Raw genomic sequence first — 13,896 nt, forward strand, 5'->3', positions numbered from 1 at the left:
GTGTAACGGGCTTGTCGGGGGGCGTTTAAAGGGTGTTGATTAAGACTTCAGCTTCCTTAACCCTAGAACACTAACCATGATTTTAGTAACACCACCACTAACTATGGGTATGTAATACCCGATTTTGGAAAAATAAAAAAAAATATTAAATACAAACATTTATTGAAAATATTTCACATGATGGCACTTTATCCATTCTATTTTGTGTTAACATTAAGAGAATCTGGAATGCATTCCACTGAGGTAGGAATATGAGGTACTAAAAGTTGTAACTAAAAATAGGAAAATTTTTCAAAATAAATATGAAAAAAAAATATAAAAAAAAGTTATCATCCGATGACCTCCAGACTGCTCATACGGTCTCTCAGGTTGTGTGAGCCAGTGCCAAAGGGGGTGCTGCTCCCGAGCTGCTGCGGCTTCTGTAGGGAAGAGAGGTGTAAAAAAGCCTTATTTTATTTACCATAAAAAATCTATTTTTTTAGACTATTTTTTTTATACTATTATGACTGTAGCAACTGACTATTTCTTTATTATGTACAAGTAAATAAACTCTTCAGGTGCATTTATACTTACCTCAGCCTTATATACAGTTGCCACACATGGTGTAGTAGTGTTTGGGACACACAGCTCTTTCACATGACAGACAGCGGAAGCGTGTTTTCTTGTCTGCCTTCGCTGGACATTCCACACAGCGCACCATGGAATTGTTCATGTCTGCTGCAGGTAGTACAGAAGCTCTTGAAGTGTCAGGAGGAGTGGGCAGATCATAAACACTGTATATATGATCCTTGAGCTGCCTTGGCAGAGTGTGATGCGCGAGGCGATGGACTGCCCAAGGCTTGACCAGCAACACAGCCAACTCCTGCATATACTGCTTCCTCTTGATCTGCTTGCCACCTGCTCTCTTCATATTTTCCTCGTAGATGATCCACGAGTTGATGACCCCAGTGTTGACCATGCCATAAAAGACACAGAGCGGCCACCTCTTAGTCTTCCTGCCACACGAATACTGCCCACACATTTGGTCGAAAGTGTCCACCCCTCCTTTCGTCCTGTTGTAGTCTTCAATTATCGTTGGCTTTCCACTGCTGGCCAAGGAATTCTTGTCATGCATTGAGGACAAGAGGAGGACAATCTTCTTGCTGGAAGGGGTCTTGGGCACATACGACACCAGTGTCATGTCCTTGGTGAACAGGAAGGCACTGGAACCTGGAGCCCGTGTGGTCTTGTCCTTCATCTCCTCTGGAATCTCTGCCTTGTTGCCCCTGACTGTCCCAATCATGGTCATGCCACAATTGTGCAGCATGTCCTGTATGAGTGGCACTGAGGTAAACCAATTGTCAGTTGTGACATTCCTGTTGGTGTTGTGGTAACGCTCAGTGAGTTCCTTGGTGAAGGAGTGGCCAAGGTTTTGCCCGTCTCTGGCCCGTGTCCCCTGCTTCCCAAGATAGGGGATCCCCGACAGCATGTACTTGCTGTTGGCATCGTTGACCATGACAATCTTGATGCCATACTTGGCTGGTTTGTTGGGAATGTACATGCGGAAAGGGCAGCGGCCACGGAAGGCAAGCAGCTGTTCATCGACGGTCAGGAACTCGTGTGGCATATAATGGGTGCCACAGGCCTCGATGAAAATATCCCACACCTTCCTGATCGGGGTAAACTTGTCTGTTTCTCTTCGCTGTTCCCTGGTGTCTGCGTCATCAAAGCGTAGGCAGTTGAGGAGGAAAGTAAACCGTCCCTCAGACATAGCTGCTCTATAGAAACAGGAGCCAACTGAAGGGCTCCAGGTATCCTTAGTGGAGAGGTGGTTATCTCTCCTGTACCCACTGAAGATAAGGACCCCAAGCATGGCACGAATCTCCTCAGGTGTTGTTGGTTGTATGGTGGCGTTATGATGCTTGTACTTTGCTGCGCTGATGTTTATTTTCTGGTTTGTCCACTGCACCATTTCGTTGATGATCTCATCCACAAACAGCAAAGAGAAACACTCCTCTGGGGTGTTGGCTTGGGAAGCTTTCTGAGAGGGGCCAGGCCGTAATCCATGTAGAATATTTCTTGCAGGAGTACGTACTGGTCCTGCATTTGGCCTAGTGTTCCACACAAAGCCTCTTTTAGTTCTCATTGTTGCAGTATTGAAGCGTACAAGCAGCTCATCACTTGCTTGAGGTGCACAGTGTCGTCCACGTCTACGGGGAGGAGCAGGTGGAGCAGCAGGGGCAGTAGCAGGTGGAGCAGCAGGGGCAGTAGCAGGTAGAGGAATACTACGCACTACTTTTCTTTTCTTTCTTGGTGGTATGTCCTCAAAGTCACTACTCTCACTGCTGTCGCTGGGCTCTTTGACATACTCAGCATCAATGTCACTATCGTAGAGCTCGTCACACTCTAAACTGTCCCCTTTCTTCGTCAAAACTGTCGTGTAAGACACTCTCTATTTCTGACTCTGTGACTAATTTCTTACGCAGAGCCATTGTGAGTACACCCGTTACCTGAAAAGAGAAAAAAATAGTCGTAAGTAACATTAAGTCACTATTTACGCACAATTCTAATCTGTTTTTTTCATTACATTGTTGATCACAAGAATAATACGTAAGCACTATCCACGGGGTAGACTATACCCGCTAAATTATACAGTAACACTATACTGGGTAGGACATACCCGCCGCTTAAAACACATTGTATCAGTAACCATGGGTACAACTTACCCAAACGTGGGGGTGGAGCACGAGGGAGTAGACGGAGCGAGAGCGTGCAACCTTCCGCCACACTGCCAGCCGGCCAACTGAAGCTACACAGCAGCCGGAACCCCTAGCTGCGCGGGAAACATGCGCACACTCGAAAACATCATGGCGCTGGGTATTAGCTACCCCCTCTTAGGGTTCTAGGGTTAAGGCGAATTATATTCGTAGCCTTTATGTACAAGAAGCGACGGAGCGAGAGCGACTGTCGTTGTGTGTCAGTCGGACTCTCGTGAAGGAGTGGCGAGTTACAGGTTGGAAAATAATTGTTACAATTGGTCACGTATGTCAAGGTGACCTCCACGCACCATCGGAGTGCGAAGTATACAAAACTGAGACGGTAAACACTGACGGACGACATTCCTATAAGGTGGCGTGATCTATCTGTCGTGGGTTTTTACATTGACAGTTGTATGCCTAATTCGTGGTGATATTAAATAATAATAATACATTGATATCCTACTATAACAACTGAAGGTGAGCGGCAGTACAACAGGAGCCACAAAACTACAAGGGTCATCATTGAACAAACCTTTGGTGTCCTGAAGTCTCGCTTTCGCTGCCTTCACCGTTCAGGTGGATCGCTGCAGTACGACCCCAAGAAGTGTGCTAAAATAGCTGCTACGTGCATGTGGCTCCACAATAGGTGCATACGAAGATGAATTCCAATGATCGCACCAGTTGGGAATGATGATGGTATGAATAATGACAATGACATCATACATGGTGATCACAACCCCACAGGGCAAGATGTGGGGAGGGAAATTGTTGAGGGCTTTTCCACCTAAATGTAGACAGTTCAGTGACTAAGTGATATAAGTTAATTACTGCTTAGGCTAATCTTTTTTCCTTTCATGGGACTTACTCATAGGTATATCTTTAAGTTACTATTATGGCGCATATAGTAGTTGAAATAAATATCTCATTTGAAGAGGTAATTCTATTTGTACTTTTATGTTACATAGCAGGTGACATACATATGATCTCATTTAATAACAGATCCTGAACACTGTTTTGATATTTTGTTACTTACATTGTAATGCTAAATATACAGATTTTTTTAAATATTTATTTCTCTCTTCCCTCAAAATAATTACCCGTAGAGTAACAAGAAAATAAACTTTCAACTATAGCATTTGAACTAGAAGCTTTTATATATATCACATTCATTTGTATCATAAATATATTTACTCTTATCACAGTAGAGCAGCGCCTCTGTGATGCAGTGGGACGGAGATGAGTCCTGCAGCCATGCTGTCACTGCGTATGCCCCCCCTTTACCTCTACCTTATCACAGCATTATGATACTTCATATTCCACTTTTAAGATCTAAAATACTGACAAAATAAGAAAAGTAACAAAACTAATGGGACGGAGAAGAGTGCTGCAGCTACATGCAGTCGCTGCGTATGTCCCCCCTTTACCTCTACCTTATCACAGCATTGTGATACTTCATATTCCACTTTTAAGATCTAAAATACTGACAAAATAAGAAAAGTAACAAAACTAATGGGACGGAGAAGAGTGCTGCAGCTACATGCAGTCGCCGCGTATGCCCCCCCCTTTACCTTTACCTTATCACAGCATTGTGTGACTATATATTGCACTTTTAAGATCTAAAATAGCTACTGACTTTAATAAGAAAGGTAACAAAGCTAATGTCTGTGCCCCAGGATAGCAGTTTCTAGCCTGTCAGGCCTTGGACTATTATTTCTAGTAGGTCACCTATTCTGGTAAGGTTGTCACCTATTCTTGTAAGGTGTCTATCCAGCATCTCTTGTGTAATATTTTGTACATTAATAACTCTTTGGAGGCTTGCCGTCTCCTCATGGCCACGGGTTGATCCACGGCTACTGGACTGGCCTCGTCTCGGAGTGCTGTTTGAAGAGTTCGGCTCCTCCCTGTGGTAATCATGTTCATTAGGAACATGAGCTGTGTCTTGGGACACAGATGTAACTGTCACTTCTTGGATGGCTGAAGGACCAGTAGCAGGCTTCAGGAAAATGTTTGGATCCCTAGATACTGGATACAACTCAGCCATGGCCACCCTCTTGGGGGAGGTTCCTGCAAGGGGATGAGGCGTCGGAGGTTTACATGCTGCCACACTAGTTGTTCTGGGAGGTGCTGGCTCTTCATTCTCGATGGTTGCTGAAGCTGTAACAAAAATAAAATGTACAAAAAAATATACAGTATATATATATATATATATATATATATATATATATATATATATATATATATATATATATATATATATATATATATATATATATATATATATATATATATACGTATATAGATACGTATATACAGACACACACACACACACACACACACACACACACACACACAGTGCAAGCTCGATATAACGAACTCCCTTTTCCTCCTACAATCAACCACTTGCACACACCCCATAGTTCACGAAATCCTAGACTGGCTTTTCCGCCTAGCAACCCGATAGAAATCAGTCTACTTCTGCTGGGTACCAAGCCATGTCGGCATCCCTGGCAATGAACAAGCCGACTCTCTGGCATGTGCAGCTACACTGTCCCCATCCATTCGTACCCGTTACTCTCATGTCCCAGCTACAGACTAATTCCTTTTTATTGAATAAGTGGCAGTCCTCCTAGACAAGCCTTACCACCAATAAACTTCAAACAGTCAAATCATCAGTATCCCCCTGGTTTATCCCCTACCATAAAAAAAAACAGACGCTGGGAGACCTTTGTTGCACGATTACAAAAGACAAACACCCTCCACCTACTTTAGCATTCACACCCTCAGCCGATGCCTATCCCCCACCAAACCACCCTAATTAACTGATCACATTAATTCCCCTTGACCGTAGTGCCATATGACCTTAGTTGTCTGGCACAACAAATTGGTGTTGCAATTCAATTAATCCCCAAATAGGGGAAGTAGCTGAGAAAAGCCACTGATAGGGTTTATTGTGTATGCATTTTTTAACTGAAGGAAGAAAGTAAAATATCTGTATAGTTTGTTCACACTTACCCATTGATGACAATTCTTTGCTATCCTCAATATTAGCGAGTCCATCGATGGCCTTAAGCTCAAGGAGAGACCACATCGCCTCTTCGCTGGCTTTCAACTGGTCACTAACATCCAGTGAGCCACCACCTTCAAGGATGAAATAACTTTATTAAACATTGGAAGAATTTATCACATGTGCCATTGCACTTTAAACAACTCCAATACAGACTATCAGTGGCAGGTAAATTCAAGAGTTCAAGCTAATATTGCCGGGGCCTGAAAACTCATCAACGGTAAACAATAAATTAAGCTTTCTCCTTTCTAGGTAAATATTTACTCATATATCAGTTAGCTTTTGTGAAATATAGTTAAAATGAAGAGATAAGGGAGGTGTTGAAGAATAATTTTGAAGAGGTGAATTAGGGTATGGGAGGAAGAGCAGAAGTGACTAGTATGGGGTGAGATACTGTAAGCAATAAAGGGGAGGGGGGCTTACTAAAAGGTAAATTTATCGCAGTGGTCAGAATAGGATTTTGGGGTTGAATATTTTTTCCTGATAAATTTTAATGTGCTTATTATAAATTTGACATTTTTTCCATCACAATGTTTTATATTTTTGCCCCCACTCCCTATCTAACCAAACCTAACCTAACAACCTTAATTACGGGAGAAGGCAAAGTTTATTTTTTATTTTTTCGATGAAAAAAATGATTCCGACTCCCCTAACCTAACCAAAACTAACAATCTTACCTAAAATAACCTAACCTAGCCCTCCGTGGTGCAGTGGTCAGCACGCCTGGCTACGAATTTGCGGGCCGACCCACCCACCTGTTCATCCATCCCTATCGGGTTGGTTGATAAATGGGTAGCTGGGGAAACCGACGGAAGATAAACTGTGGAAATCCCGGATGCCATTCCAGCCCTGTGTCCCGGGGTAGCGAGTTCTTACCCACCACAGGCTCAAAGGGCTAATGGGACAGACATGAGCGCCGCAGCCACGCACAGCCACTGCATATGCACCCCACTTTAACTAGGTAACCTAAAGCATTGGGTGGGGGGGATTTTTTTTGGCAATGGAAAAAATGCCAATTTATAATAAGCACATTGAAATCTTTCAGAAAAAAGTAGTTTCAACTCCAAAATCCTATTCTGACCTCTGTGATAATAATACCAATTAACAAATAGCAGTAAGGTAAATATGGTGCCCTCCATTTTTCCTCTGCCCATCCAAGTACCCCCACTCTCCACCCCACCCCACAAAATGCATGTTCCCTTAGCAGTTTAAGCATGCTAATTACAGCAGAGTAATGCATTGAGCCTACACATCTGTTAGTTTGCCATGCTTTGTAAATTAAACCATTGCTACTGCTGTAAAGTTATCACAATTAGGTGTCTTACCTGTTTTTTTCCTCTCCTTGTTGATCTTGGCTGCCTTCTTCTTGACCTCAGACCTGAAGTCCTTGAGCTTCTTTCTCACCTCACCCTTCTCTCTCTTAACCCTCCCCACGCCACCTACTGCTACTGCAACGGTCTCCCACGCTTGGTCCTCCTTTGCTCTTAACGTCACACTGTTTGTAAGGGCCCTAAGTAACAGTGCCTTCCTTTTGGAGACCTCTGCTATCAGCATTAAGAGCTCCTCTTCCGAAAAGTTCGGCCTCCTTTTCTTGGTAGGGGGTGAGGAGAGAGGTTCCATTGTCGTCCGTGACTCGTGACTCGTGAGAGACTGAGGTTGGGCGCGGCGGGTCACGTTCGCACAACACAAAGAAACACAAAGGAAGAACAAACAACAGCAGACCTGCTGGTCCTTACGAAGTTGTTTGTGACAAGTTACACTAACTATCTAATCAAAGGTGGAAGATGAAGGACAGCAAAGGCGAAGGCTCCTCCCCACCCCCCCATCCCTCCAGCCAAAGCTGGCAGGAAAGGAAAAAGAACCATGCAGCATGGAAAAACTGCATGGAATTTATGTAAGAAAGAGGAAAGAACTACCATTACTGCTACCACTAACCGGGCGATAAAAGCGGAAAAGGACACCAGTATTCCAAAGAACTTAACGTTACTACGACAATGAGTAATATCTTAGTTGCTGGTTGGATTCAAAACACTTGTCTAATCTATTCTTGAAGGCCGTAACTGTTGTACTATCAACGACATCACAGGGTAGAGAGTTCCAAACATTAACAACTCGATTGAAGAAGAAGTGTTTAGCTTCGTGCGACGAGAATCTTTTACCACTTATCTTCAAATTGTGATTTCTTCTTGTTCTATTTGATCGATCAATTGTAAAGTAATCTTCCGCATTAATATCACTGAATCCTTTAAACATTTTAAACACTTCTATTAGATCGCCTCGCATTCTTCGTTTTGATAGGCTGAATAAATTTACTTCTTTAAGCCTTTGTTCATATGACAAATTTCTCAACCTAGGAATCATCTTTGTTACTCTTCGTTGGACCCGTTCCAACTTTTCTATGTTTTTTCTGTAGTAGGGAGACCAAAACTGTACACAGTACTCTAGTCGGGGTCGAACCAACGAGTTATACAGTTTTAATATTACTTTTTCCGATTTATTATTAAAGACTCGTCCGATGAAGCCAACCAATTTGTTTGCAGTTTTAACTACCTCTGAACAATGCTGACCGGGCTTTAAATCGCTTGATATAGTGATTCCAAGATCCTTTTCTTTAGTTACTGCAGAAAGTTGTTGGCCATTCATTACACTATTTTTTCCGATGTGCAACACTTTACATTTGTCAACGTTAAATTTCATTTGCCATTTATTGGCCCAACGTGCAAGTCGATCTATATCTGATTGTAAAGCTTCTTCGTCGAGTGTCGCAGTTACTTTACTAGCAATTTTTGTGTCATCAGCAAATTTTAATACTTTGCAAGTGAGCCCATCATCGATATCATTAACATAAATTAAGAAGAGCATGGGACCAAGCACTGATCCTTGAGGTACGCCGCTTTTGACATCGAGCCAGTTAGATGTAACACCGTTTAGAACTACTCTCTGTTTCCGCTCAGAGAGCCAGTCCGCAAGCCAATTGTGAATGATACCCGAGATACCGTGCGCCAGTAGTTTGCTGAGCAATCGTTGGTGGGGGACCTTATCAAATGCCTTTTGAAAATCCAGATATATGATATCTACTGATCTGCTTTCATCGAACACCTCAAAAATATAGTGAAAAAAATCAAGTAAGTTAGTCAAACACGAACGTTTACTACGGAAGCCATGTTGCGAATTATTTATTATATTATTTTCTTCGAGGAATTTCACCATATTGTCGCGAATGATAGTCTCCATTAACTTACAAACAATAGATGTCAGGCTAATTGGTCGATAGTTTCCTGGATGAGACTTGTCCCTCTTTTTGAAAATTGGTGTGACATTTGCAAGTTTCCAATCCGACGGAACTTTTCCAGCTGTTAAAGATTTATTGAATATGATGGAGAGCGGTTTACAAATTTGATGTTTGATTTCTTTTAAGACCCTAGGGGTAATTTTGTCTGGACCAGGAGCTTTGCTTACTTTAATCTTTTCAATTGTGCGTAAAATGTCACTTTCTACGATGAGCACGCCACTGAACATCTTTTCGGTCCTTCTAACCTCCGGCGGTTGAGGTGATAAACAATCTTCGTCGGTAAATACGGATGCGAAAAAGTTATTTAGGATTGTAGCCATTTCAATTTCATCGTTCGTGTGGTTACCATTTTCATTAGCAAGCGGTCCGATACCACAAGTGAGTGACTTTTTATTATTTACGTAGCTGAAAAATTCTTTAGGACTAGATTTACTTGTTTCCGCTATATATTCTTCAAGATTTTTCTTGCTTCGTTTTATTAATTTCTTGGTTTCGCGGCGAATTCTGTCCAACTCTAGTTTGTCAGCCTCGCTCTGAGATGATATGTACCTATTGTATACGCGTTTTTTAAGAGATAGGCTATTTTGAATTTCGTTATTCCACCATTTGGGTTTCTTCTTAGAAGCTGAACGTCTGTTACGATAGGGTACGCATATGCTTATGGCATTGTTCAATATTGTGGTGAAGGCCCCCCAAGATTTATCAATATCTGTTTCCGCCGTGATTTCAGTCCAGTCAGAATTATTTAGAATTGATCGGAGTCTTACGAAATTCGCTCTCTGATAATCAGGCACCTTTTCTTTACTAGGAGTTACTTTACTTTCTTTCATATTGATGTTGAATGTGATTGTTCGGTGATCGCTAGAACTAAAAATTGGACCAACATTTACTTCGTTAACTAGATCAGCTGTCGTTGAAAAGATAAGGTCAAGTATATTATTTTCCCGAGTCGGTTCTTGAACGTGTTGATGTAAATCACTTTCTAGTAAATTTGTGTACAGGTCGAGCCCTGTATGACAGTTCAACGGTTCACCCCATCTTTTCACTGGCAAGTTAAAGTCCCCAACAATTACTGCCTCGCAACTGCTACTTGTTTCTAATAATAATTCACTTAATGCGTGGTCGATATCAAGAGTCTGCCTTGGCGGTCTGTAAATAAGTCCAATTACTATTTTACGAAATTTATTTTTAATTTCAATGAAGACCATGTCTACATTGGTTATAATATCTGTTTTCACGGATACTGGATGGAGCGAGTTGTGGATATAAAAGATAACGCCTCCACCCTGTCTGTTCTCTCTTTCATGACTAAAAATGGTATAACCCGGTAATCTATATTCCGCAATGAAATCTCTATTTGAAGTGTCTATCCAAGATTCTGTGACTCCGATGATGTGATAATGATTTGTAGCTGCGAGGACTTCTAAGTCTTCAAATTTGTTACGTAGGCTACGAGCGTTTACATAGCAAGCTTTAATGTGATTCGAGTAGGGAGTTTTGCGGGTTGAGTGCACCCTTACGGTGGAGCTGCTGGTGTTCTCGCCTCCGCGTTTTTTGGCTTTCGAAGAGCAACTTGGTCACAGAGCAGCCTCCCGAAACGGGCTGCTCCAACAGGGTTTAAGTGAATGCCATCAGGAAGGAACAAGTCTGAATCGTAGTAAAAATTGTTCCACAAGTTAGTGAACTGGACGTTTTCTTGCGAGCAAAGGGACTGAAGTCTGTTGTTTGTGCTGAAGGCCTTACTGTAAAAGCTAGATTCGACACCGACCCTCGGGAGGATTCCTAAGATTATGATGTTACTGGCATCCGTTTTACGTTTATACTTCTTGATCATGCGGCGGTATTTCTCAAGTAGTTCCTCAGAAAGTGTTGTCTTTACGTCATTTGTCCCCGCGTGAATGACAAAGAGGGTGTTTCGGTCGGCATTTCTCGTGACATCATCGCACGCTGCGGTGATGTCGTCCAGTCTGGCACCTGGATAGCAGTAACGTTTTCTGCGGCACTGTGATGAACGACCACAGAACTCAACCAGCTGGCCACGCACCATGGAGTCCCCAACTAGGCGAGTCTCGAACTCATCCTCCATGGTGTCTGCCAGCACCTGGAACCTATTGAAGGTAGTGGGGGTCAGTAAATCCTTGGTTGCCTGCTTCGGTTTGGCTCCATTCCTTACAGGTTGGAACCCGACATCTTGTGAAGCAGGAAGAGAAGCGTTAAGTGGGGCAGGCTGGAAGTTGTCCTGTGAGACAGGCTGGGAGTTAGCCTGTGAAGCAGGCTGGGGGTTAGCTTGTGAGGCAGGCTGGGGGTCAGCCTGTGAGGGAGGCTGGCGGTTGTTCTGTGAGGCAGGCCGGGGGTTAGCCTGTGAGGCAGGCTGGGGGTTAGCCTGTGAGGCAGGCTGGGGGTTAGCCTGTGAGGCAGGCTGGGGGTTATCCTGTGAGGCAGGCTGGGAGTCAACCTGTGAGGCAGGTAACACGTCCTCCCGTGAAGCAGGAGGGTCGTCTGGAGAGGGCACAGTCTCAGTGGAGGGCCTCTTCACCATCGATGGTGGAGTCACTGCCACATTAGTTAAAACAAATTCCTGAAGGGCTACAAATTTCTCTTCAAGATCATTGTGCTTGACTTTCCATTCAGTCACAGCCTTCTGAAGATGTAATCTTTGAACGCAGAGGCGGCAAGTTTTACTCAGCTGGAAGAACTAAGCTGCAAAACGTCCGGGACAGACGTCACACTTAAGGTTGGAAGGCATTGTTAGAAATTTAAGCGAGTTAACAGTTTGTGCAAATATTAAAAGCGCTTTCGAAATAACTTAAATTGTGACCATAAATTGAATTGTATAAAAATTGTGCATGGAAAATAGATACTGCTGTGTTAGATGCCTCCAACACTGGGAGTTCGCTCCCACAGGGTCTTGAAAACGCCTCAAAGACCAATCGCTTGTCCTGAGCCTCGGTCACGAGAGAGACTTTCACAACCCGGCGCTTTTCAGCTATTGTCTTCGAAGTTTTGTCCCATAGCACGGGGCCGGCGTAGGGGGTTATCCTGTGAGGCAGGCTGGGAGTCAACCTGTGAGGCAGGTAACACGTCCTCCCGTGAAGCAGGAGGGTCGTCTGGAGAGGGCACAGTCTCAGTGGAGGGCCTCTCCACCATCAATGGTGGAGTCACTGGCACATTAGTTAAAACAAATTCCTGAAGGGCTACAAATTTCTCTTCAAGATCATTGTAGAGAGAGAGAGAGAGATTAGTGTTTATATCCGGCGATTGGTCGACGCTTTCTATTTGCCGACTAGAACTTGCCCCTGATTGGCCACTGAGACGCGGCCGCCTTGGAGCGGCGCGCGCCCTAAGGCCCCATTACGGCGGCCTTAAAAAGTTTTGAGTATGGGAAAGGAATGCAGAGATACGGCGCCGTAGCGCAGCCGTAGCCAACGGTGCCTTGGTGAAGTTAAGGCAGCGCGCGGGCCTTAACTTACGGCTATTCTCAGAATCCGCCCCCTGCCTCCTGGGCCGCGGGGGACACGCAGGAACCGTCGGCATTACTGAAACGTTCACATGACTAAGTGAGTAAAGTTATAGGGAGATCCGCTAAAGCTGCTCGTGGCATCGGTGCTCACCTGTGTTGTATTGGCCTTTGTGCCTGTGTTGGGTGAGAACCCATTACCACGGGATACGGGCAATTGTGACATCCTGGTTGCCACAGTTTATCCTCCCTTGGTTTCCCCAGGTACCCAATTACCGACCAGTACCAAAGGGGGGGTGAACAGCCAGGTGGGTTTCACCCTGACTGCACAGGCGGGATTCAAACCCAGGCCCCCAGATTCGTAGTTAGGGATGCTAACCACTGCACCGCGGAGGCACAAAGAGAGTTCATGAGAAGCAGGTGATAATCTGAACATTCTATCCCTTTGAAATAAACGGACATAAACACATATAAATACATAAACACATGGCTTTATCAGTTTGTAATTACTGAGTAAGTGATTATATGAAACAAATGTGCATCACTTTCAAACAAACAGATAAATAGACAAGCAGCTTCTAATTATGGCAATGATTTATTATTGTTTTACGAGAGAGAGAGAGAGAGAGAGAGAGAGAGACTATTTGAAGAGCCTGTGTGTGGGACAAAATCAAACGTCCATTGTTACACATACACATTCAAACATACAAATACAAAATACACATGAAAAATATGAAAACATAATTTGTAATAAGTGTCAGTTTGTCACTAGGTCTCTCTCTCTCTCTCTCTCTCTCTCTCTCTCTCGTATAGTTTCACAGGTACTACCACTATACGCGTGTACAAATTCAAGCCTTTGTGTCAACGTAAGGCACGACTGTTGACTCTACCGTGTGTCATTATGAGTGTGTGTTGTGGGTGTGGTTAGTGTGTGTCCCTCCCCTGTCAGACTCTCCCGGACGAGGGTGTGCAAACAGTATTTAAAAGTTAACGTACACAACATTAATCCAGAAGCCCCGACCTGTCCATCCCCCTTACAGAGTTATGTGTGGTAACCCTGTGCTTCCCCTCCTTCCAACTCCAAGCTAACACTGCCTGCACGCCAGCCCCCTCATTCAACAAGTCAAGGGCCGTAGTGACTCCGTATTCTCAGACGCTTTCGGGTCCTGCAACAAATGTTTCTCAAGGCCCCAAAGGAGATTAATCGGGTTCTTAAGTGTGTTCTCTAACATTCGTGGTACAGAAGCCTTGTCAAATTATACCTAGGCTCGTAAAACTACCCATGGAAATACTGGCACAATCTCTACCACAGCCTTAACAAATGTAAGTGTGTTAGCCTCGAAAT

At 43.7% G+C, this 13,896-nt stretch overlaps 1 protein-coding gene across 1 annotated transcript; it reads right to left on the reverse strand.

Annotated features, from left to right (window-relative positions):
- Positions 1-245: 245 nt before the first annotated feature.
- Positions 246-1,469, reverse strand: LOC126989518 (piggyBac transposable element-derived protein 4-like). The gene is made up of 2 exons (XM_050848098.1): positions 574-1,469; positions 246-419 (listed from the first exon to the last, which is right to left on the reverse strand). Exon 1 carries the CDS (start codon positions 1,466-1,468, stop codon positions 581-583), a length of 888 nt encoding a protein of 295 aa, XP_050704055.1. The 5' UTR covers position 1,469; the 3' UTR covers positions 246-419; positions 574-580.
- Between the last annotated feature and the right edge of the window lie 12,427 nt (positions 1,470-13,896).

Source organism: Eriocheir sinensis, chromosome 6 (genome assembly GCF_024679095.1).
Source record: "Eriocheir sinensis breed Jianghai 21 chromosome 6, ASM2467909v1, whole genome shotgun sequence".
Classification (NCBI taxonomy): Eukaryota; Metazoa; Arthropoda; class Malacostraca; order Decapoda; family Varunidae; genus Eriocheir; species Eriocheir sinensis.

Coding starts and splice junctions, on each gene's coding strand:
- LOC126989518 (XM_050848098.1), bottom strand. CDS start 1,468: ATGCTGTCGGGGATCCCCTATCTTGGGAAGCAGGGGACACGGGCCAGA.